A 26,381-nucleotide genomic window follows, 5' to 3' on the forward strand; every position below is an offset into this window, starting at 1 on the left:
CCGTAACATTATCCACCCCCACGCCCACTGCCCATCTTCCTCAGGAAATCAGCCATCAAAACAGTGAAGTGTCCTGCTTTCCTTTCCTCTTTGGGGCTGCCAATAACTGACGAGAAACGCTGAGAGAAAGCTGCCGATTCAGTGTTTCGTTTTGGGGAATTAATAAACCTGGAGGCAGGTGATGTCAATTTACCCTGACCTCTCCATTCCAAACACAGCAGTATGGTGGTAGGGATGTGCACTCGTTCCCTATGATTATCGCTCCATGCTCGTAACCTGTCCTCTGAGCTCCGTGGCCCCCTCACCCTGTGCCGGACCCCTCTCCAAATACCCCCCCAGCCTGCCATGCTCCTTCAGGCTGTGTTGCTGCTGCTGCTGCGCTGCTTGGCCTCCACTCTGGGCCAGTACGAACTGTGCAAATCCCTGGTGAGCACGGACGAGGGCTCGGTGTGGGAGCATTACGCCTGCCAGCCAAAACCTAGGTCCATGAAAGACTTTATGCGGATCAAGGTGGATCCGCCTGGGATCACATGTGGAAGGCCACCGGAGAGGTTCTGCACTCTGGTGAGTCCATGTCAGGGCTTGTATCATATATGTTTCACTTTTATTAGTGACTTTAAAATGTAGGATATCGTAATAATAATGTTTCAAAGTGGTAAAAAAAATAGTGACCAGGAACACATGGGCCACATGCACAGTAGCCTTGGTCTTGAATGAAATGCACCTAAAAGTGTTGAAATAAAAGTTGAAACTATTAGTTTGGAAATCACCAGCTCACAGGGCTGAAGCGTAAAAGAGTAATGACAGGCATTTCTAACTAAGGTCAGAGCAGGATTCACACTGTAAAAGCCCCAGGGACCCGAAAGGAACGACACAAGTGCAATGACTGGGGACTGACCTAAAGGTGTTGTTTACATTAGTATGGACTTGCCAGCCCGGTGTCCGGTTTAATTTAGGGCTTCTAGAGGGGCTCGCATTTCCTGTGGTAAAATGCATACACTGGGACCTTAGTTCCAAGGACACTAAAGCGTGAGCTGCAGGAAAACTCGTTAAAATGTCTGCTACAGCAGTATTTAACACACTTTAGCCTGGAGGCTACTCCCAACTAATGTAGGTGTAATAATTAGAAATAAGGGTTATAAAATCGTACGAATGAAATTAAGCTTCCTCCCGCCTCTTCCGTGGAAAGTTTTATATCTGAGGTTTGACTCATGATTTGACTCACAGCACGTGTATGTATGTGTGTGTGTGTGTGTGTGTGTGTGTGTGTGTATTGAGTGCGTGTGTGAGACAAGTTCACCCTCTTGATGATCAGCCCTGCTGTCGCTGAGTGTCCACTCACTGGCAGGGCCAGTACCGGGGGTGCCAGACCCGTCTCAACAGCCCTGAGTCAATCTCACAACAAGTGTCTCCGCAGAGCGTTGGTCGGCCGACAACACATTATAAAATCATGTCATGCTGTTAATTAGGTGTTTATATTCTGAGTGACTGGAGACTTGTTAGTTGTTAAGACGATTTTGCAAACAGCCCTCCACTCTTGTCTGCCTCCCTTCCTCCCACATAGGCTGGCATTTGGGGGGTGGAGGGGTCATTTGACAGGAGCAGCAGAGGATACCACTGTTGTCTTGAGAGAAGCCTCTCATGTGACTTATCCTGAGAGGGGAGATGGACATAGCTAGTGGAAAGAGTGTGGCGGGGGGGGGAAAGAGAGAAGTCAGGAGAACTGCTCGCTGCCATAACGTATTGACGTCTGCCCCCTAATGGCCTCAGCCTGGAAACTTCTATAACTATGTTTCTGAGTGAGCAATGATGAAATATTGATGGACGCCTTAATGGGCTTCCTTACAAGGACTGGCCAGCGTCTCTCGTTCTCGGGGATCCAGAGTGGTGTTGCTTGGTAGATGAGACAGAAAGAGAAAGAGGAATGGAGGGCGGGACAGGAAGGAGTCTGGCCTTAGTCAGCAGTTTCACATCGGATTGGGTCTTTAGAGCAGAAAGTTCTTGTTCTTCTCAGGTCGTCGGTGGTTGTGGGGGGATTTAGAAGCAGCGCTCCCCTCTAAGTGCATTAGATGGGGATTTAGTGAGTGGGGAAGCTGTCAGATAAAAGTTTACTTAAGAAGCAAGGGATGTCAGAACAGCGGGTTTAATTCTGTACCGTGACTATATTCTTGTCATCACTTTAAGTCCTCATTCTGATTTGTAATGACCCATGAAATCTGTTCATTTTCGCTACAGAATCACTGAGCACTGAGGTCAGGATGCGATCGTGGTTAGGGTTAGGCTTACAGGGCTTTAGTTAAGGGGTTAGGGTCTGGCGTGATGGTGTTTCCACATCACAAAACAATGACATCACAACAATGTGATTGGTCGCTTGCAATGCTGAACCTTAATTTTAATAATCCAGGAACAGCACCAACACGGGGATATCATATTGTGCTTCTTTCTGCTGCACATGCCAAACAGGTATTGGTTGAGTGATATTAGGATACAGATCATTTATTTTCAAGCAAGTGCTATATTTTTCTTCCCCCTCTTCCTCTTCCTCTTCCTCTTTCTCCCCTCCCACCCTTACAGATTTGGCAGCTTTACAGAAAAGCCAGTTTCTTATCTAATTGGTGTACATTTACATTCACTCATTCAGCAGTCCCACAAGTCAAGAGAAAGTCAGGGCACTCTGGAAAAAAAAAGAAAAAGCATCACCCAAAGCGCAGAGCTGCTCACTCTTAATAAGACTACAGACATACTGCGGAAGATGTAAAATAATTTTTCCCCCCTCCACTTCTCTCACTCTACGACTGCTATGTAGCAGTCGTAGTAAAAGAACAAAAGCTGGGGGAGAATTTACTTTTGGGGTTTTGATGTGGAGGCATGCTGTAGCTCCGTCCACCCCCTCCCGCTCACATTGGTTTACAGTAGTTTTTTTTTGCTCCCTCCATCTCCACAGGGATGCATTTTTTCTACTCTATTTATCTCTCTTGTTCCCTGGGAATGCAGCATCCTTTCTCCTTCGCCAAACAGGCCAGCATGTTGGCTTCTTTCAACATGACGGGCTTCCAAGCACTTTGACAAAGATGCTACTGTCACTAGTGCTGTGTTAGGAGCTTCAGTAGTCTCTTTGTAGCTTCTCTGTACGGCAGCTGCTATGGAGTTGTAGCTTGCAGTCGAGGGGCGATGGTCTAAGGAGATTTGAGGCAGCACGGTGTACTGGTGGATAGGTAATAATGAAGAAGAAGTAATAATGATCCAAGCTTAGCTAAGCAGATAGATGAAATCAACACTAAATGCACACGGTGTTGATATATATTAAAAAACAATGTAGCATTCAAAGAGGTCTCACCGTACTGTTGTTTGTTATTTTGTCTCTCGGTTTTGAACCAAAACCTTCAATCAACGCTCTCCCTCGGGGCGGAGAACATAGAGCAGCTGAATGCAAATGGATAGCGTGCATGTGTACTGGAATGTACAGTGAACCAGCAGGGCTGCATGAAACGTGCACGAGTTGGCCAACAGTGCACACTAGTATGTCTAAGAAAGACACACACAAAAAACATGCGCGCACAGACGCACACACACCTTCCTGTTTCAAAACACATTTGCCCATTTTAGAAGGTAGAAATCTGCCAGCTCTAAAAATAGACATGATAAGAGAGAGAAGCCGCGCAGCAGCGGAAAGGGAGCATGCAGGAAGGGGAGGAAGATGGCAGCTGGTAGCGTGGATCAGTGCATCCCAGACTGGGCCTATGGCCATACTTCATACTCCCTGCCCAGTGTAGCCATGCCAGGCCCGGCTGGCTTGCCCTGCCCAGCAGCGGGACTTCAAGGCTGCGCAAAAGGGCCACCCACATCCAGCAGTGGGCCATCGTCAGTCAGCCTCCCTGGGGGTGAAAGATAGCTCAGGTGGCCACTGTCCTAATAATACACCCATGGAGGTGAATTTGGGCACAGCATGAGCAGCTTTGACAGCGCAGGGGCATAATTATCGAAGGGAAAAGAGAGAGAGAAGGGAGCGGACAGCTAAAGAGAATGACAGAGTGTGACTATACAAACAAGGCAGGAGGGGGAGGGTGCGGTGATGTAATGGCATGGCTTGCTTCCCCCATTAGGACACAGTTGAAAGTGATCAGAGAGTGTTTAGATGTGTTGGCAGAACGGGAGGATAGTTATAAGTGAGATTTATCCCTGACTGAGGTGAAACTAAGAGGGATTGGCTGCAGGGCTTAGACAGTCTGAGGTGAACTTAGCAAAACACCTTGTTTAACCTATCAGGATGTGTGGAGAGGAGTAATGCTTAGTACTGAGGGATGTGTTGAGTGGGGATACTACTACGAATGCAAGAAGCTTTCATGTATCCGTCCAGTGTACAAGAGATTGAGTGGCAACAGTGTAAGGAGGATCCTTTAAAAGTCTGGGTTAGAAAATTCAAACAAGGGCAAGGATGCAGCATCCTGCAGCTGTCCAAACGCTTCAGTGTATCAGAATCTATCAGAACAGACAGAGAAAATACAGATATCCCCTGGAACAGCCTATTGACAAGTACTTGGTATGATTTCCTTTGATTTGAAGAGTTTTTGGCCCCCCGGCTCTCACTACAATCCACATGTTCTTACACTAAGGCAAAGCACCCCCCCCCCCCCAAAAAAAAAAACAAATAGTTTGATGTCAACTTTCTAAAAGCCTTTAAAATCAAAAGCAACCCTCCACTCTCCTGCATCGCTTTCCCGCACTTGCACACGAGCATACTTCCTGTGCTAACTTTCAGGATGATTTGAGGTGCATATAAGAAGTTTTCAGATTAAGGTTTTCAGTGAAGCTGTGAACACGGATCATCTTGGTTTACCAAAAAATCTATAAGGGAGAAGTAGTGACTAAAGTGTTTTCAAAAGCAAAGATTGAAAGTATGAGGACGCCCAGGCTTACAAATACCAGAGTTTGACATTTATTTCTCTTAGCGCAGCTCCTCAGTTCAAAAAGTGTGCAGAAGAAAAAGATGCACAGTTCTGCTCAAAAAGATTAAAAAAAAAAACAGACATTTTTTAAATCTGGCTGATGTCCCCTTCAAGGCAGTCTTCTTGGGTAGCAGTTCACTGTTTTCTATTTTTAGATCACTCCAGTGTGTCAAAAAGGTTGTCTTTAAAGTCACAGGACATAGGACTGGTGGTGAGCAAACTTTATGTTACTGCTGCCTAAAAGATTTGATGGAAGGATGGCACATGCAGTTCAGGTCGCTTCTGCCTAATGTTCTCTGTCAGATGCCTACATTAGTCTTGACAGTCTGACTCTCGGGGTTGACTTCACAAAGAACGACCCATGAATTTTTAAAAAAACATAACATCAACAACAGCAACGAGTTCCAGGAAGTGATTTAAATATAGCAACAAGGAAGCAGTGCAGATGTGCACAAGAAGAAGGAGGGATAAGCCAACTTTAAATTAGGTGTAAAAGTCAGTTTAAAGGACTTAAAGGTACAGTTTGTAAAATTCGACCACCAGTTGTCAGTAGATTTCAATTCAAGTGTATCATTCTAGCTACAGTGGCTGCTGTAGGACAAACATGTTTTAGGCAAGCAAGCGAGATAAGAAATATTTAATTTTGATTCCATCCCATAACAGATAGATTCACTATATTACTGTTTGTGTAAAAAAACAATTTTTCTAAACATTATATTTTAAAAATGGATATGTGTCAATTAAATACTTTGCTATATTTTCAGTTTTTACCCTCAAGTCTTCTCGAAAACTCTGGCTGCTTTTCATCTGTAGAACCGAGATAGCAAAGTAAGTTCAGACTTGATCTGAGTTTTTTGCATTCTGGCTATGCTGTCAGGCTGTTTACCTCACAAAGTTTACTTGTCAATATCGTGGGTGAAAACATCCATGTCTATTTACCCTGGAAGAGAAGAAGAAACTTTGTGAAAGCAGTCCAATACTCTCCAATGACATTGATATTGAGGTGAGGGGTGAGGATGTCTTGAATTTTATGCTGGTAAGCGGTGCTGTTTTTGCTGCGCTAATGAAACTTTGTTGGACTCAGACACTTAGAGAACAAATTCTCATAAAAGATGAGAAATTAATCAAACTGTGCATCGGAGTGAGAGTGTGATTCTTAGGACACTCAAGCCTAACGTTAGCTGGTGTAATGTTAGCTTATAACCAGCTGTTGTTGTTTAGTTGGCGCGTTGTCATCTGTCCAGAAATAGCAGGGTTGCATGTCCAATTTTAATGTGTAATTAAAATTTTCCTCCACTTTTTGGCATACTACAAATGTGGCCGATCTCTAGCCACAGACATAAAACACAATCAGACAGAATTGCATTTTCTATATCAGCCTCTGTAGTTTGTTGCCCTATCATCTACAATACAATGTATTTTTAATGGATTCATTCTCAGTTCCTAACAAAGCATACAAGTGCAAGTACAATATTATCTTTGTCTTTTAAACAAAATCTACAAACAACTGTCTGCATCTTTAAAATAAAACTTCATGCAGCTTAAGAGGGATCCGAGAAAGAAGCGGGGACCTACCTCAAGTGATCCGTCAGTGTCAGTTGCAGTGGGCCAAAGATTGTAAAGCTGTTATGACAAAATACTTGGAGGTGTGACATAAAAGCTTGCCACACTTCTATATCCCACCCCTCATCCCCACTTGAGGTTAGCCACCATTAGCATAACCGGTGCGCCAACTCTCAACTCATAGCTGTCAGTGTAGGCAAGTTAGACATGATCAGAGATGGGCAGTAACGCGTTACAAGTAACTTTTTTTTACAGCGAAAAAACCTCCCTAAACTTCCAAGCAAGCACCGAGTGCGCAACGACATAATGGGAAATTCACAGAGAAACTCGCGGATTCTTCAACTGACCACGGCACACCTGCACCAGGGTAAACCTCCGCCTACCGCAGTCCTGCTTTACAGGTGAAAATAGAGCAATAGGACCGCTAGTCTTTGACTTTATTTATTTTCTGCTGTGTTTTACTTGCATCTATTTGAAAGAGTGAGTGTAAACACAAAAAATATTTTATTTTATGTGCTGGAATGTGCAGAAAATAGGTTTAAATGTTAAACTAATTTATTCAAGTCAGACAATGTTGCATATAATTAAATTTTTGCTTGATGCATAAAGTTAAAAGATTAAAACTGATAAAACAAGTTAAAAAAAAGAGACTTTTCCATTTGATTACATTTTGTATGATGGATTATGTAGAAAAAGTAGAATTGGGCTGAGAGATCTATCGCTTTATCACCTCTTCAGGTTGTAAATCGTGTTTTTAAAAAGTAACTAAGTAACTAAGTAATTAATTACTTTTGAAAATAAGTAATCAGTAAAGTAACGGGATTACTTTTTTGGGGAAGTAATCAGTAATTAGTTACTGATTACTTTTTTCAAGTAACTTGACCAACACTGGACATGATATATCTGATTCTGTTATATGAGTTTTAATGCTTTTCTTAAATTGTCAACTGTGAATTCAGCTGTGTTTGCAGACTGCATTTGAGATAAACTGCTAGTGCAATATTTAAAAAATACAGAAAGGTAAAGAAAATGATATAAAGATCTCTGTTGCACAGTTCACATCTCATCTCTTCTGCCTTACCTTACCTACATCTCAACTACCATTGGTTTAGATTTTACAACGGACCCTGAATCCATCTAATCGCTACACTTGGAGACAACAGTAACTCTGCCAGATATTTTGGATCTGCTATAAGCACTGCCTGAATTCTAAGATATGTTGCTAATAAAACTCGTGCTGGTTCAACTGCGGTAATTTGAACAGGACAAGCTCTGCTGCTGCTTCAGATCAGCGTGGTGTCGCCGCTTGGTCCTTCTTATTCTCTCCTCCTCCTCATGCACAATCACACATGCCTACAGTAAACATTTACTTTTTCCTGCCTGCGCACACACATGCACACGAATACACGCACACAGACATAAACAACACCCGCCCACACAAACACACACCTAAGACACTTTTACACTTGCCAACTGCTGTTTTGCACCCAGCAAGACATTTTCCAGCAAGCGGATAATCACTTTTTCAGGTAAAGTAAAAGGTTTGTAATCCTTTACATGTACAAATACACAGTTACGTACGCTCGCTGGCAACACACACACACACATACTGATGTACTGTCTCCATCCAGGGTAACAAGAACTTGCAGCATGATGGAAAAGCTTCCAACAAAATAAAAGATTACGTTATAAGTGAAAAAGCAATATCTCTTTCTCTTCCCCTCTGTGCCCTTTTTAATGGGGAGGGCCATTTCATTTGATGTTTCTCCAAAATAAAATAAATTGCGTTCTCTGAGTGAGGGTCGGTACCTCTATTCCCCTCGCTAGCAATGTATTGTGGAAACCTCTATAAGTGGAGGTAGAAATAAAGCAGACAGCGTGATAGAGAAAGGTGGCAACAGAAAATATTTCTTGGGAACACAACTAGTCATAAGAGCAAAGGAAGGGACAGAAATGTAAAGGAAAATTTTTTGCATACTTCTTTGTGAATGGATGGTGGACTTTTTCTTTTTCTTTACAGAACAAGAGTTGTTTCGTCGCTCCTGATGTGTTCAAAAACAAGGCACACAGCCGTAGCATGAGCCACATTTTTAGCACTTGAGGTATTTCTAATGATCATTTAGGATCTCACTGTATTCCTGTGAGTGAAAACAAGAAAGCCACTGACGGCAGGGGCATCATGGCGGCTGTTGTCGTGGAGACGGGATCCCGGTGAGGATAATTGCTGGAGGGGCTTAGCAGTGCGGGCCACCTGCCGCAGCATTTGGCTGGGATCTGTGTGTCTGTGTGCTTCTGTGAGGGAAAAGATTGTGTTTGCTGGTGTGTGTGTGTGTATCCTGGAATATAGTGATATATATATATATATATATATATATATATATATATATATATATATATATATATATATATATATATATATATATATATATATATATATATATGTATGTATGTTGAGCCTGGCTGGGGAATAAGGAGGTGGAATAAGGAGGACACGGGCAGACAAAGGGCTTAAACATAACCTCATGTAAGTCTCTCACGGGGGATAAAATCTTCCAGCTTATTACAGTACATATCACCTCCAGACTAGTTAATCCTAAAGGGCCGGCTGAGGTCGGAGGAGGTTGGCAAACGCTTTCGACCTGATGCTGTAAAATACTGTAATGACTCCCTCATGTTGTCTGGTACTCACATGCTTTCTGTGTCAGACAAAACAGGAAATGCTATCACCGGTACACTTCAGGAGCTAACCTATATGTGCTCTATCTGGGACTGTGTGACAGTGCGATCATTTTCAATCGGATTTGTAGGTCAAGGGTCATCCTCAGAACAACAGGCGTACTAATCTTACTTTGAGTGTGTGTAAACACGTGTGTGGACAGGTCTGGATTGAAGGTCACAGAAGCAGCTGATCCACCACGGAGCTGCTACTCTCACTCCGAGGCTCGCTATAACCCTCTTCATCTGATCCTAATTACTTTTTCTGGTTGCAGTTGTTTATGAGCATTGTAGATGATCATCTTAAGTGTGTTTGCGCTGACAGCGATCTCGATGTGAGTCAGTGCAAAGAGAGATAATTGGGTTATCAGATGGGGAACAATGCTGCTATGTTGCTCCAGTGAGCAGAGAGATAGATTATCTGCAGTTTCTGGTATAAAGATACCACTGCTGTGTCTTCACATGCATTATGATCCCGCACAGTGTCTTTTGTGCCATACAGCTTCTCTCAGCACCAGCTCAGCGTTTGCTTATGTTTGGAGTTTTCCCCACTCTGCACTGTCACCATAAATCAGATGATTTATAATCTCAGCCTCGCAGGATTGTAACTTTTGCTTTTGTTATCAGGCCACTAGAGTGAGCTTGAGTGACTGCTCACTTTTCTGTAGCGCAGTCCAATGACTTTATTCAAGAGGGCTTGGCAATAGATGCAAAGAAGCAGCGACACGTGATACGCACTTGCAAGGTTCATCAATATTGTGCAGTACTGCTTTCACAGAAAGAAGAAACTGCTGTTTCATGTGATACTCCACCCAAAATCTTTATGGAACTGAAAGGTGGCTGTAGAAAGCTTGATTTCTTTTTAGTAGGGGGGGGGGGGGGGGGAACCAAAGGAGCTTCTCTGACCGCTTCTCCTACTCTCCATCTGTATTCTCAATATATTACAAATACTCAGATATCCATGAAACGTTTGCACCTCAGACCCAACTCTGTCAAGCTTGTTAGCAGCTGTGTCATCTTGATGTTCAAGCGCCCCTTCAAATTCTATACAACCAACTTTTAAACCCTGCAGGGTCAGTGTTTGATCGTCGAAACACAAATTTGTGGTGAAATCATCAGGCGATCAAATTTAGCCTTGTTAAAATTTAAGCAGCAGCACCATTACATTACTCTACATTAAGGCTTCTATCCATGGTGTAATACACTTTTTCAGTTCAACATGTAGCCATGACTACAATTTGATAAATGGCTACACCAAAAGTAATTAGATCTCAATTGATCGAATGACTACTATATTTGCATAAATAAATTCATTACATTTTGACAATATTTTAACAACACACATTATATGTGCATTGAATTTTAGCCAGGACCAAGAAATTGGTATTATCAAGAGAAAAATGTTTTTTTCTTTCTTTCTTTTGGTCTAATTAATACAAGAATAAACAATATGGCAGATCCTTGTGATAAATTGTTAAAACATCTCATTGGTTGTTAAGGCTCATGATATGTGATGTTACAGGTCCAAGTAGGAAACTGTTCTTCTTCCCCACCTTCCACTAAACGCAACAACCCCCAGGGACCCATATCAGGTCCTCTTCTCTTCTCAGTATACATGCTCTAGCTTTCAGAAACACAATATTCCCTTATACCTGGATGATACTGAACTTTATCTACTTGCCACACTTGAAAATATCTTCTCAGTGAAAAAAGTCTTTGTCTCAAATTGTGGACCCTCCTTCAACTAAATGATACCAAAACCAAAACTATTGAGTTTGGTCCATCAAACTCCACAAATATCTTAACAAACACACCTGGTGCTCCTGGTTGAAAATCTTGGTGTTTCTATGGAAAGTTCCTTTATTAATCAAATCAGCAAACTCAGCTTTCACTAATTGAGAAGCATCACTTAATTAGAGCTGGTTTAGGCTCTAAAGGATATGGAAACATAAATCCACAGCTTTATCACCTCACAGCTGGACTCTAACTGGTACAAATAAAAGATAACATGTCACTTCTGTTTTGGCTTGGCTGTCCTGGCTAAATACAAAATTAATTTTAAAAAGGTTATAGGTTGTCTTTCAAGCCTCCCTGTGGATCAACTCTATTAATTTCAATCCATATTTTGCCTCTGGGTCCCTGAGGTCATTTTGTCAACAACTTCTCTCATTGGCCCCATTTTCACCTAAAAACGACTAAAGGTCATTTAAGGTAATTGAGCCTTTGCATTTATTGCACCGAGACTCTTGTACAGTTTGCCAACTCACATAAAAACCTGTCCAACAACTTAAAATTTGAAATAATTTTTAAAAACCTACCAGTTTTGGGATCTCACTTGCAGGTCAAATGCTAAAGAATCAGTACCTTGCTGAAGAATTTTCTATATGGTGTAAATATGAAAGCTAACTTTGTCTGCTTTACAACAGCCCATCTTTACTGCATAATAATTGAAAATCTTCAAACTAATTATTTAACTAAACATGTTTTTTTTTCTCCCTGTAGTAGTTATTTTCAGCCTAATTACTATTATTTTACCAAATGACATTTCAAGTTGAGCTGGTGCATTCTTAAACACTACAATTAGAAACAGCACAAACGCTAAAAGTAAAAATAATATGGGAGGATGAAAAAAGAGAAGAAGAAAGGGGAGGAAGCAGCGGAGAAGCAGGGGCGGTAGAGGTGGAAGAAAAAAAGAGGGATATTTATACTCTCTAGTCCATCAAGAGCTTGTTAAGCACGCAGCGGTAAAACACAGAACGACAGCCAGATTTCGAATAAATAAAAGAATAAGGATGACATCAGCTGTAGAACTGCAATCAGTTACTACGAGTGGAGAAAACCAGAGAGGAGGATGAAAACACAGCTGAAGATTCATTATTGTAATTATGCAAACATAACGCTGTTATGGGAATCCTTTTTCACAAGGTACATAAAAACTTAAATAACAAATAAATATACTGACATAAATTTAAACACACATTCAATATATAAATACAATATACTGACATGTATTGTTTGTGACATGTTGAATTTTAAATGTGAAGTGATGTGTAATGAAAGAAGACAGTATATGAGGGCAATAGAGTGAATGCTTGGTCAAATAATACAAAGATATTTGTATTTGATGCAATTAGTGACTTCAGCTAAATATTGTAGAAAATCATAACTCTAACAGTCTAATTAGTGCATCTTGGGGGCATGGTTAGCCTTCTGAATGTAAAACAATCCAAACAGCACGAGAGCTGAGCTTTGCAAATTAAGCACCAAGAGAGATGGCTGCGGATCTGTGGGATTTCCTTATGTAAATATTTTTACTTGGGTGGTGATGGGGATGTCAGACAACTGGCTTAAAACAGTCAGCTGCATCAATTTCACTGAAACCTCTGCAGTGGTTTTAATATGACGAGCCAGCATCTGTGGAATTAAAGATGTATAAAACTTATTTGAAAAGTTGGTGGAGTTGCGACAACTCTTAATGTTAGTTGATGCTAACTTAGGCTCCTAGAAATTACATTTATCACACCATGTTTTTTGTTAATTAACATATTTGGCAAGTTACTAAAATGATTAAAGCCAAGCTATTTTATTTGCTTTTCGCTGGAATATCAGATCATGCAGAACATTGGTGTAATGACTATAGCACTGATATATTTTATAGTTATGTGTAGACAGTCAGAAATTGGGCTAGGAAAGGACTGTGGTCTGGTTTAATATATAAAATGTCTTGATACAAAATGAACTGAAGGCACAGCCTTGTCGCCTAAATCTACATAGAGATGGGAATCACTTGTCAGGAGCTGCAGCCCACCCTTTACCCTCCTCTCTGTGACTGTGCTGCAGTACATACACTAAATATAGCACTTCATTCACTCAACCCTGATCCCAAACATAATCCAGCCAAAGATTACATTTGTCAATGCTGAGAAAGCCGTGCTGTATCACGTATATAAAGTAGTAATGGACCTGATGTTTTTTGTTGGAGTTTTTTTTCATTATGTTTTGTTTTTTGGGGGGTTGTTTCAGAATTTGCAAGCCTAAACAAGTGGAAGATGAATTTGTCTTACTGGTATCAAGGGAAGATGAGATGCATGAGATATTCTTACAGAAGCATTTCTCGTTGCAGGTGTAAAGAGGCTTGTAGCTCTCTGTGAGCAGCGTGACTAATCCTGTTGACTTTTAGTTGTGTAGAGGGGCAGCAACTTGAAAGTCTTGGCATCACTAAAAGAGGAGGATCAATTCTCTGGAGTTAAAAGTGCAGCAGCACTCTGCTGTCTATGCAAAGACAGTGATGATGCACGATCCTCTTGACCTTCACACTTCCTGTTGTGTTGTTTGGCAAGTTTACTTTTAAGCTCTCTGTCCCTTGGTGCATTGGAAAGGCCCTCCATACACGTCTCTTTTTGTCTTTTTTGGGAGGATAATATGGAAGATTTTGGTGTTGAGCTGTGGATATTGTGGGAATAAATAAATATCTTTTGAATCAGCATTTGTACTGGGAACAAAGGAACATCCTGATGATTGTGAATAGAATTTGTAAATCCGTAGCTTAACATAATTTTCCGTTGCAGTAATGATGGCTGCAGCTACTGCAGGGACCACAAATCCATTTTTAAAGCAAAGACATTTTGTTGTCTTGTCAATTGAGAATTTGCTGAGCCTATTTAGGGCTGGATGACCAGAAGAGAAAAGCAGACAACTGCCCAAGGGACTCAAAGGGCCCCAGTGTCAATGTGAATTTGCAGTAATCTAATAAAAATGCAATTTTCGGGAATATGCACTGTATTATCAAGTATTCATTACTGTTCCTCTTGTTAGAGTCATTCCCGAACCCCGAATGAAATCCTTTCTGTCTGTCTTTATCTCTCTTTTAGGAGAACCCATACCTATGTAGTGACGAGTGCGATGCCTTAAATCCAGACCTTGCCCACCCTCCTCAGCTGATGCAGGACAATGAGCGCAACGGCCTACTTACCTACTGGCAGACAGTAACATGGCGAAACCACCCACTGCCCCTGCTGGCCAACGTCACCATGTCCTGGAACAAGAGTCTGGAGCTCACAGACGATATCCAGATCTCCTTTGAATATGGCCGCCCTACGATCATGGCTCTGGATAAGTCCATGGACCACGGACGCTCCTGGCAGCCCTACCAGTTCTATGCCGACGACTGTCTGGATGCATTCAACATGCCACCCAAACAAGTGCGCGATCTCTCACCTGCTAACATCACACGGGTCATCTGCACTGAGCAGTACTCGCGCTGGGTTGGCTCCAAGGCTGAAAAGAATGTGAAGTTTGAGGTGCGGGCACGATTTGCTGTGTTTGCTGGACCTCGGCTACAGAACATGGACAACCTGTACGCCCGAATGGAAAGTATGAAGGGACTGAAGGACTTCTTCACCTTCACCAACCTTAGGTTGAGGCTGCTCAGGCCTGCCCTCGGAGGTACCTATGTCCAGAGAGACAACCTACTCAAGTACTTCTACGCCATCTCCAACATCGAGGTACCTGCCAGGTGAGAGCCACTTTTGACTACATCTTGATACAAATTCACACCTTTGAATGTAAATCTGATTATGAACATAAGAAATTCTTTGGTGAGAAGAATACAAAACATGAAACTATTAAGAACTCCGTACAGGACAAAAAAAATAAATAAATAAATAAATAAAACTATTAAAAACATATGTGTTAAACTGAAGTTCACTAAGAGGAACATTTGCAAAGTATTAAAACTCAGACAGATTTATATATTTATAAAATGGGAGCCATTTTATTCGGTTTATCCAGTTATAATATCTTGATAAAATACCAGCATCCTTTTAAAAATCAAACATTACTCTTAATAAGAATAGCTTAACAAGGGTTAAAGGGTTTTGTCAAGGGCACAAATAAATGTTTGAGGATAGGAGCAGAAATCTCAAAGATGCTCAGCTGCTAAATTTCTGTAAAACACATTAAAGGCCTAGACCAGTCAGCAAACACCTGACAACCTCCAGCTGCTAATGAGAAATGTGTTCAAAATCCTGTGTTCAACAGCCAGCAACAAACAAACCCATCAGGGAAGACATGTTTTATGTATGCTAGCTACTTCTAGCTACTTCCTAGAAGTAGCTAGAAGTAGCTAGCAATGACTAAAGGTAAGCTGCAAAATATTGATATCATAATTTAAATAATATTAAACTTTGTTTTAATTGAAAACCATTTTAACAATGACTTACATAGTCTCCAATCGAAATATTAAATACCAAAGCAAAACCACAACAGTTCAATTACATCAGTAACAGTTTTCCATTTCATATAACTTGGTAAGGGTCCAAATGCCACTGAATCTTTTATCAATTCTTGAATGTAGCTTTGTATTTTTTAAGTAACTAAAACTAGAAATATAAACTTATTCAATGAAGTTGAATGATGTTACATAATTTTATTTTGGTACAAGAAGCTAGAAATGATTCTTGCTGGGAATGTTATTGTATTTGCTTGATTTTTTTAGTAATTAATTGTTGCTTTATAAGCTGTATGTTGTCTGTAAACTTTGGATGTTTTCAGTCCAGTTGCTATAGGTGTACGAAATGAAGCACTTAGCCATGCATTTTGTCTTTACAAGCATTTGTGAAAGAATGAGTTGTTCTAAAGAGCGCCGTGAATTCAAGCGCCATAGTGTAATAGGATCCCACCATTGCTGCAAATAAGTTTGTGAAATTTCTTTCTAGGTGTTCAACAATCAAGAGTGGGTGGTATTATTGCAAAGTTAACATGTTTAGGAACCCCAGCAATTCAGCCACAAAGTATGAAAGTTAAAGGTTCGTCGGTTTAGTTTTAGTTTTTTAGCTTTGAGAATGATTTCCGTGTTTGAGTTTCGTTGTTAGTGAAAATGTTTTGTTTTTATTAATTTCAGTGGAAATTTGAAATTTTTTAAGTGAGAGGCGTATTTTTTGACATTGATTGTTCGGACACATTGACATTACATTCACACAACTCGACCAAAATAATGAAGGTCTTGATTCAGAGCGGCGAGGTTAATTAGTTCAAAATATTGATCTTATGTATGAAAATTTTAACTGGAGCCTTCTGTATGCATCACAGTAACGATCAACTAGACCATTTCTCTGCAGAACAGTCAGCACTCTGTTTAACTTTAAAAAAAAACACTGTACGCTTGCAGTCGTTGACGATATAGTGGGATGTTTCTCTGTACTCACACTATTTGGCAGAGTACAGTCAACGGCTTGGAGAGAAGCCGCTTGGACCGATAGACCAGTTTTTCAGGGTAGCTGATACAGAATTAACTGGCACTGCAGCCACAGAATGCAACATCCAGCACCAGCTATAAAAGTGAAAGTGTTAATTTTACATGCGTACACTGTTTAATATGAGATTAGTGAATCTTCGCAGACCAGATCCAATATGGAACTGATCATATTTATGCTTGTAGTTCAGTATTACTTTTCCTGCACTCAGACATGACAGATAAGGTATGTTCACCTGCCAGTGAATGTACCCTCTGTTCTGACATTCAGCCACACACTTTCACACACAGCTACTGTGATCTGAGGGCATTTCAAATGACACCCCCCCACCAACCCCCACACCTCCACACATACTCTCTCTCAGCCTGAGTCCTGGTCTGGCTGTCACTGGCCTGTGAAGACAATGATTAATGACAGAAACACGTGGCCTCGGTCGTCGAACGTAAACCGCCATCCACATTCTGCCAGAGGAGCTGGGAACCCTTACATGGCAACTTTGTGACAGTGAATGATGCCCGGGCCGTCATGCTGCTGCTTAGCATCAACAAGCCATCTTTCCTGCCTTTCAGAATTCTTCCAGAATTATTATTCCAATCAATACAGCAGGCTGACATTTGAATGGTATTTAACATCCTTGTTGGGATGGCATGGACTCAGAAGAAGAAGGCATAATTTGTGCGTGTGTGTGTGTGTGTGTGTGTGTGTGTGTGTGTGTGAGAGAGAGAGAGAGAGAGAGAGAGAGAAGCAGACAGGGGTTGAGAGTGAGATGGGGAAAGTGAAAATGAGCTACTGTTTGAGTGAGGCGTTGACCGATGGGGCCTTTGTGTGTGCGTGTTTGTGTGTTTGTGCGTGTGTGTGTTGAGTCAAGGTATGGGGGTGGGGGGTGGGATGTCTGATAAAGTCCTGAGTGGATGCTGACACAGCACACGCACACAAACACAAACAGCCCTCTGGCAGTGGTGAAAGGGCCTGCAGGTATTGATCACAGCCACTTTTCAGGCTCAGCATAGCATCAGAGAGAGCAAGGGATCGACCCCTGGCTGCAACAGTCCCTCGCCAAACCAGAGCCGCAACCAAACTCCGAAAATGTAACAATCAACCATTTCTGGCTTTGATATATTCGAGCAAACGCTTTATTTAGTGGCCTACAAGCGCGCAGCATCTAAGAATTCATCATCACACATGAAATCCCCGCTGTGCCACTCTGCTTGAAACAGCTACACTTACACTGTTAGCTCGGGGGAAATTTCTCTTTGTGTACGTCTCTTAACTTCTCTCCTCATCCTCAGAGCCTGGCCAGTGGCAGCTGGTGATAGTGTCAGCGTGTGTTGGATCTGGTGACAGAGGAGCCAAATTTAGCTCTGTGGAGATGACTGAGGCCAGTCCGTCTTCCGCCCTGGCCACCCACACCTCCCGTAACATAATCAGTAATCAATAAGTTATTCTGGGCAGCCAGGAGGAGTATTAGGTGATAGTGGTGGGGGGTCCTCAACAGTACAGTACAATCAGGAGTGTCTGATGCTTACGGCTGGGAAATTGATTTTAGGGGAGCGAGACGATTAGTCAATGTTCCCTGGACAAAAGGCTAAGCCATTCCATCTCATCTCATCTGGCCTTAGTAACATATTAGGATTTCCAATGCTTAAAATTTGAATAATGAATATTCCACTCTGCTGGAGCTCCGCTGGGGACAGCGCGCTGAAATGGGTTTTATATGATCAAGCCCGAGTGGCAGTGTACCACAGGTCGCAGCAGTAATGAGATATGCTGGTGTTATCGATGGAGAGAGGCTTGTAGTCACTTCCTGACCGTATTGTATGTCCCCGGGCCTCTAGCTGTGGCTCTCTGACTGAACCCAGTTAAAAGTAATTATTATTGGTTAACTCTTTTTAAAAACCCAAACTGACCGCGGACAGAGACAGCAGAGCAAGCTGTTTTCCCATCAAACGGTGTAAGATGTTACCTCTGTGGAAAGCGTTTCACTTTTATCTGACGCTGCATTGTCAGAGTGACTGGTCAGGCTCTAAAAAGCTGGCACAGGTATGCGGGAAGTCAGGTACTTGGGGGAGGATGGGGGCAAATGTTGCTGCTTTATCAATAAATAGGTAACCTGATAGGCCATTAAGTGCAAACGCAGGCAAGTTGGATTTGATGAGAGTGAGGTTGTAAATTTAGATTTGTGGACGCGATGAAAACACTCAGCAAACCGGATCTCGGGCGAGCGGCGAGAGGGCGTCTGGGGTAGAGGACAGCCAGAGGTGGGGCGGGGGGTTTTGAAGTGGGCAGAGTGGAGAGAAGGTCAAACAGAGGCAGCGTGGGGAAAGTTAAATTGGATCGGGTTGATAGAATATTATCATAGGATTCAGCGTCACTCACTTTGTGTTGCAAAGTTCTCCCAAGGTTAACTGTAATGAGCAAAAGTACTGACTACAATTGAAACTCTAAGCCAAGGTGTTTGGGGTTTTAAAAGCCCTGGGCTGTATGTTCATTTTGCAGGCTATATTCAAACCCCAGATCTGGCCATTTCCATATCATTGATGGGCCATGTGAAAGCCATCTCCAACCATCAAAGGCAGAGTAGCACAGCCTCAGCTCTATCATCATTTACATCATTGAAATCACATTCACCGGGAAGCTTCACTCATAAGCGGAGCTCTCAAATTCTCCCTCATTCATTGGGCCTCCTTCTCTCCATCCCTGTTCCCGGTGTTCCATCTGTCAGCTGGAACGTGGCGTGGACTATAGCAGGCCGTGCCTGGCCCGTAGTCTACATTATGGATTAGACATAGGGTCATGGATAGGGCCTTTTTAATGAAATAAGCAGCAGGTCGTACAGTGGGTCTTTATAATGGAATAAGGGAAAGGCTCTAAGCTCAGGAAAGAGGCAACTAAGTGGATTAGGGGCCAAGACAGAGAGGAGGAGATGGAGCAGGATGAGGAGTCTGCAGCGTTTCTCTCCCCTCGCTCATAATCGCTGCAGCGTCGAGTTCGCTTCTGCCTAACTTCTCAATTTGATTTGATTGGCTTATGGAAGAAGATGACATTTAAGAGAAGCCAAGTAGTCTGAGTGTCTCTTACTTCTCATTGTCAGTGAGCTGAGTAATGGGTGCGATTTGCGCAGGTACATTACAGCACTGATTATGTTTCTAGAAAACATTAATGATCCTGGTATGCAGCTGGGGATATAAATTCAGATTTTAAATATTTGTGTGCACATAATTTGTATCAATGTTTGTAAAATAAACCCATCACTGACACCTCTATCATTTTTATTCAATCGGTATTTTTTTAAAATCTATAGGCTTCTGCAAACTACAGAACAAATGGTGAGGGGAGACGTGTCACAGTCATAGACTGTATCCAAAAGATGACCTTAGCCACCATGACATCACCTAGTCAGATAGTGGGTCTCAGTGAGAGGTAAATCCACCTGGGAAACAAAGGGAAGCTCCACACTTATACAGTTTAGTGAGTCCACAGCCACAAGGCAGCTATGTGTTAATGCTTACCCTGTGTTACTGGTCATTATTTACAAATAAACATCATATTATTAAAAAAAAGAAAAAAGAATTGCAATAAACTTGCAGTTGGGACCAAAAAGTAATCTGGGAAATGTTTATTGAACTAATAAATCAAGGGAGTAGAGGTGTAATTTCCTCATAGACAAACTTGTTTCTGCAACCAGAGAAGTTGCCCCCTGGTGGCGATTGCAGAGACTGCGTGTTCATTATTATTTATTATATTCATTTTAACACAAAAGAGTAATCAACTAGACAAAGGCCAAACAAAGTTTGAAACATCATTTTGTCAAATACTGTCAACTACTAATTGTTTAATAATTAGCAATATGTTAACAGCCTTTTATCTCAAATAAGGAGGCCCTTGGGCAGCTAAAATATGTAAAGAGTATTAATATCAATACCACTGAAAATACATCTGCAGGCAGAGGAACACAAAGAACGTTCTCTGGGCTTTAAACACTAATTACAGCTGGTAGGCCCAGTCTTGTCTGAAAGGCCCATCTTTTACCAACAACTAATTATTCTCCAATAGTGAAAATGAGTTAAGAGCTGACCAGGCAGGAAACAAGGCACATGAATGCTAATGATATTCAGAGTGTCATGCCGTTTCATGTCTGCTCGACTCATTTATCCGTCGTGTGTTTGTCTCAGTGCCGGCCCCATGCTGACAGCTAATGTGCTGAGAGGTTTAAGCTCTCCATCTCCTCACAGACTGGAACAAGCTGGCACAGAAAACCTTCCTGGTGTTTGTTAACATGTTGCAGAGGGAAAGAGCAGTAAAAGGAGTTTTGTGTGAATTCTTTCATGTACTCGTACATCTTCTTCTTTTGTGGTTTTATCAAAACAGCCGTTGCAGCAGAAGTCCTTTGTAATTCTCCAACAAATGGCTTTACTTCTGTTAAGTAAAATGCTGTAGTCGTGAATATTATCTATAATGAGATGTGTTTCAACTTTGAGAAAAAAAATAGAGGAAATTTAAAGACTTTTTTTTAGGAACGTTAGTTTTTTAATGTAAATTATTTTATTGCGCCTCGTTAGGTACGCTATTCATCACCTACGAGGAAACGTGCTGATTCTACCAGAGTCCAACATTCAAAATCAGTGTGTGTGTGTTTACACTTTGCACTGACAGATTTCCATTGTACTGATGGGATATCCACAGGCAGCTAGTGTGTTAATGCCATCAGTCAGTGACGTGAAGGGGGAACATTTCTGGTGCCAAATCTTTAGATTCTTTATGAAGACGTTTTAATCGAATCTAATTAAATAACACCGCAAAACCCAAAACGAAACACGACATGGGCAACACGCATTGTGAACGAGTCCACGCTGTCTGGAGCAGAGGCTCCTATCTGGGCTCCCTTTCCTCGGAGGATTGTATAATATCTGAGGGGTTGCAGAATGAACAAAAAAATTAATTAACAATAAAGAGCACTTCTCCATCCATTAAACCTTAAAATCAGTTAATCTGTCACTTTAATGCCCCACTTTAATTTCTCTTTGGTACCTTTGAATACAACAGACTGCAGCTCCTTTTATTGATCTAAAGTTTAAATGTTGTTTTTATGTTGTTGTTTTTTTTAAATAAAATTGCATTTTATGGAGGACTGCTTCAAAGAAAAGTTGTTTTAATTTAATCCTTTATTGTTGCTTTTTTTAGCAGCTCTGACAGTGACGTGAATTACAATGCTAAGAAGTTGTAACTCATTAAAACCTGGAAGTCACGATCCTTAAGTAACCCTGATTAAGTAACCCTGCAGTTGCACTCCATCCTACAGGAAGGACTAATTAGACCCCGAAAGGCTCTCAGTGCTTAATCCAATTGTTACAAAGCTCTATCGTTGTAGTAGAAACATGAATGAGGATGACGGGGCAGGTAGCGGGAGATCTCGGAGGCCTCGGCGTGTGTCCGTTTCCCTCACCGGAGAGCAGATGCCTCTGCTCTGCTCTCTCTTTTTTGGAGCCTCCGGTCTTTTTCATGTCTTGATTATCTTCCAAGGGTGACTTTGACTTTGGAGACTGCCACGCTATTTTTGAATCACACCAAAGTTTCCTTTCGTGTCCTTTGCAAGAGTGAAGGTGAGAGGATGGGAGGTATAAGCCTGGATCAGGTGGGGGAGAGGGGAGAGGGAGAAAAGAGGGAGGCAGATGATGGATTAACTCCTAGTTTCATGGGACTAGCTGGGGTGTGTGATTCTGTGATGAATGATGCGAGGTGCGATGCTCTGTAAATATTATTCTCCAGTTCACACACAGCCACCGCCGCGGTGCACATCATAGTCTCGCATAGTGTCACAGTCTCGCCACATACTCGCCGCATTTCCCAACTACAGTTGAAAACTTCCGCATTTATTCTGTTTGATGAGGAAAACTGCTTTGTGCTTGAATACTGCCACCTTTCACCACCCTTCATGAATGAAATACACAGTCTGTGCTTGATGTGCGATGAGGAGAACATAAAGGTGGTGGCTCGTATGTTCGGGGAACCTTCATGCGTGGCCCACCCTTCCTTCGCCCAGACTCCTCCCCTCCGAGTTATCTCCCTCCGAGGCAGCCGAGGCTCCGAAACGGATCACTTTTTAAATCATTCATGAGCACTCCCCCAGAAAAGAAAGGCATGCAGAAAGCTGAGGGACCGGAATGAGGAATGTGTCATTGCTCCCCTCATATGCGATGATTTATGACACAATGGTTGTAACTGATTTGATAATCACAGTTTATTTCCCCTCCAAAGGGAAGAAAGTTATAGTCAGCGATTTTGCCTGTTTTCCCTTTATTCCACGTCTTTTTTTGTTTTGTTTCACAGATTAATTTTTTTTCTTTAATCCCCGCCCTCTTCGATTGATTTCTCTTTTCTTCTTAAACGCCCTCGCCCGCGCTCGCCAACTCATCCCATAACCATCCTTTTAAATTCACAAATACAATAAAGAATACTCCCCACCATGCGCCAGCATCACGCCCTACCCAGCATCTGGTGAGGGGGGAATCTCTTGATACCGCAAGCGTGCTTTAAAGCTGAAAAGCATGCTGGGAATTGTAAGTGGGAGAACATGAGGTAGAGGGAGGGTGTCCTTGGAAAGATGGCTTGTTCTCAGTCGGCCACATTAATTAGCATCGCATTATTACAGGCGTGCTCAAAAGCACACAGCATCTTCGCTCCTGGAAGGCGTCTGTCATTACTAACATGTAGACAGGTAAACAACTCGTCAACTGGCGCCTCAACGTGAGAGACAATGTGTGTTTGTCTGCGAGGAACACAACGGCTCACACTGTGATCAGCCGCCGTTTGATGTCGGAGACTTTCGCTCTTACAGCCGCATCGTCCCATCATGTGCCGTGGAGTCTCAAAGTTTTCAAACCAGCAAAACAAGGCAGCAGAAAAAAAGAGACTAGAGAATAAGAAAAATATTGAGTTGTTACAGCTATTAATGATAATTAACACCTTCCACAACCGTCAGGCCAATACTGTTGATCACATTAAGTGATTAAGTGAGAACATCCATTCATTTTCTTAATTGCTTATTCAGTTCAGGGTCTCCAGGGGAGGATGGAGCCGGTCTCAGTTGTTTTTGTTTTTTTTTGTTTTTTGTTTTTTTTTTAAAATGACATCAGAAACAGCAGTATGCGACATTACGTGATGGCAGAGCTTCAGTTCATCCTTTGTCATTTTTTTTTTTTTTTTTTTTTTTTTTAATAAATAGGACAGGGGGAATGAATGAGAGAAAGAGGGGGAGAGAAAGAAAGAAAACCAAAGGGGAGAAGAGACGGTGAGAAGGGGGGGGAAGAGAGAGAGAAAAAAAAAAAAAGAACTGTATGGAGAAAAAAAAAAACAAACAAAAAAAACAAACAGAGGAGACAGCAAACAACAAAGAGCAACATAATAATAGAGAAAACAAAGCACCATCACAATAAACTAGCTAGCCATAGATATCAATATTTACTAAATAATAAACGATATTGTGCAGCACGCAAGATAGACAGCGCACAGTGTGCTTTGAGGTAGCAGCCAAGAAAGCTTTAGTCCGCGTCTGTGAATACCCATGTGTGCATACCTGTGTGGATCAGCATGCTTGCATTCCAAAGGTTTCTCCATGTAATGATCTGCTAGGGAGTGTGGGGGGGCCACAGCCCCGTCCTCCAGGGTGTGAAGCGGGTATGGAGGAGATCAAAACTCCAGACATCCAGAGGCCCCCAGAACACAAGAGACCATGGAAGACCAACAGAGGGGCAGCCGCGCCACTGTTCCAGTAAGAGCTGAGGAGAGTCCCAGATGAGGGCTCGCCCAGCAGCCGCGGAGCAGAAGTCAGGGGGAGTTGCAGTGACGCGCCCGTGAGCTCCGCCGGCCCCCAGCTGCGCCTGAGTGACCGAGCCCCAGGCCGAGAGGCCGGGGGCACCCCACCTCCAAAGGGGCCCGAGCGAGCCCCAGGCCCCAGGCCCCGACAAGCGGCCGCCAAGGAGTGAGCCGGTGTGTACCCGGACGCCCACCCCCAGACACAAAGAACCACCAACACACCGACACCTGAGGGAGTCCGCCACCGGCAGGGGAAGTGGTGGTGGGTGGAGATAGGCCTCCAAACCTTGGAGGGCCTGAGGTGTCCCCAGAGAGGTGGCGTCTGATACCCAACCTGACATATAGACACAGACATACAGGCACACACAGACACAAACATCCATTCCCACCCTCATGCTCTCATATGCACTCACTCCACACTCAACCAACGTGGAGACAGACATAAAGAGACGCTGTACACACAATCACACTCCCCAAGCGTACTCTACGAACCGGGTCTAGGTACCCTTGCCCCTGGAGGGGGGAATTGCACCCAGACCCAGGTGGTGTTACCCTTTTCCCTGCGGTGGGGAGAGGCAGACCACCCCGACTCCGCAGCAGCAGGGAGGCCCCACACCCCAGACCGCAGTCGGACGGCCAACTCCTCCTACTAGCCCTCCCGCTCCAGCAGGCCGCAGAGAATGGGGGTGGGAGAAGACTCCAAACCTCCCTCCACCCGCTCATTGTAGTGTTGATGCATATGTGTTCTAAGGTGCAATTAAAACCCAGGAGGGCATGGAGCCGGTCTCAGTTGTTACAGGCTGAAAGGAGGGGACACACATGCTGGACAGGTTGTCTAGTGCAGGGTTTGGGGAAATCCATTGTATAGAAATAGACCTGAAATGGCTCTAAACCGCTACCTCCGGACCTTTCAGCTGTACTGCAGTCTGCAAGTTTTCGCCTTCTCAATAATTCTCAGCACTTTTCTGACTTTTTTGTCATCTGCTGAAGACTCATCTTTATCTGCTGATGTAGCCCAGCCAAAAACTCTATAACAAGATATTGTTCTGTCAACTGTGCTTTTCAAGGTCAAGAACTTGCTGCAACTTCCTGCTATGGTAGTGAAGGAGTACAGTTTAGTAAATAGCTCAGTTTACTGACCAGTTTCTCCTATATTCCTTGTAAGTTTTAATTAGCTGCTAAATACACGAAGAATAAAGAATTAACACCTTTTTTTCATTTATCACATTATGAAAAAGCTAAATTATTAATCATAACGTCAGTTTAGTTGGCTGTGTACTTTTGTGTTTCTCAGCTAACCAGCAATCTGATATTAAGTCTCCAAAAATAAATGAGAGAATATTAACAAAGTTATATATGCTGCATAGTGTATTAGGGTTAATTAATGCAATTTGTACTAAAAGTAACAAATAAACACAAGCTTCTTTCAGCTACTCTCTCGATTTGGCCAAGAGTTTTACACCAAATTCTCTTCCTGACGCAACAGTACCAAGGAGTCTTCCCATACTCAGTTAAGGAATCTTTCACGTGCTCGGCAAATGGGCTAACCTGTACTCTACGTACCCACGGATAAATAAGTAAATAATAGGGGTGCAACGATACTCGTATCGATATTGAACCATTTGATACAGTGCTTTCGGTTCGGTACGCATATGTATCGAACAATACAAAATTTTTAATTTATTTGATCAACTTTCCTTCTGACAATGCTGTCTGTGTTGAGCGCTCTGTAGATCTGAGCTCGACAGTGCAGCCTAGGCGGAGTAGTCGAACGCAGATTCACTGAGTGCAGGGCAAGCTAGCGAGACAGAAGTTAAGCTCTCCTTGCAACATGGCAAATTGAACCTCCCCCACCCTCATTCAGATGTGTGTTAGGAACTATTTTGGTTTTCATGTGACGTATGACCCTGAAGGTAAGCGCGTCACGGACTAAAGTAAAACAGCATGTTGGATGTGCCACGCAATGCTCAATTACATTGGTGGGAACTAGTGTGTTAGCCCAGTTAGCTCGTTAACATGTTGGCTGTCCAGCCCCACGCACGGGGTGATCCGCGGTAGCTCGTTAACAGAGATTTGCCGTGTTGTGGCGTTA

General features: G+C 42.6%; 1 protein-coding gene across 1 annotated transcript in view; it reads left to right on the forward strand.

The window, feature by feature from the left end:
• Positions 1-216: 216 nt before the first annotated feature.
• The window catches only part of ntng2b (netrin g2b), a 73,061-nt gene continuing 46,896 nt past the window's right edge, over positions 217-26,381 (forward strand). Inside the window, 2 exon segments of the mRNA XM_085357117.1 lie at positions 217-564; positions 14,096-14,739. Coding sequence (XP_085213243.1) covers positions 346-564; positions 14,096-14,739 — 863 coding nt within the window. The 5' untranslated portion in view covers positions 217-345.

The sequence above is a fragment of the Diplotaxodon limnothrissa genome, linkage group LG7 (assembly GCF_057381915.1).
Source record: "Diplotaxodon limnothrissa isolate DT_005_m linkage group LG7, D_limnothrissa_male_GT1.1, whole genome shotgun sequence".
Classification (NCBI taxonomy): Eukaryota; Metazoa; Chordata; class Actinopteri; order Cichliformes; family Cichlidae; genus Diplotaxodon; species Diplotaxodon limnothrissa.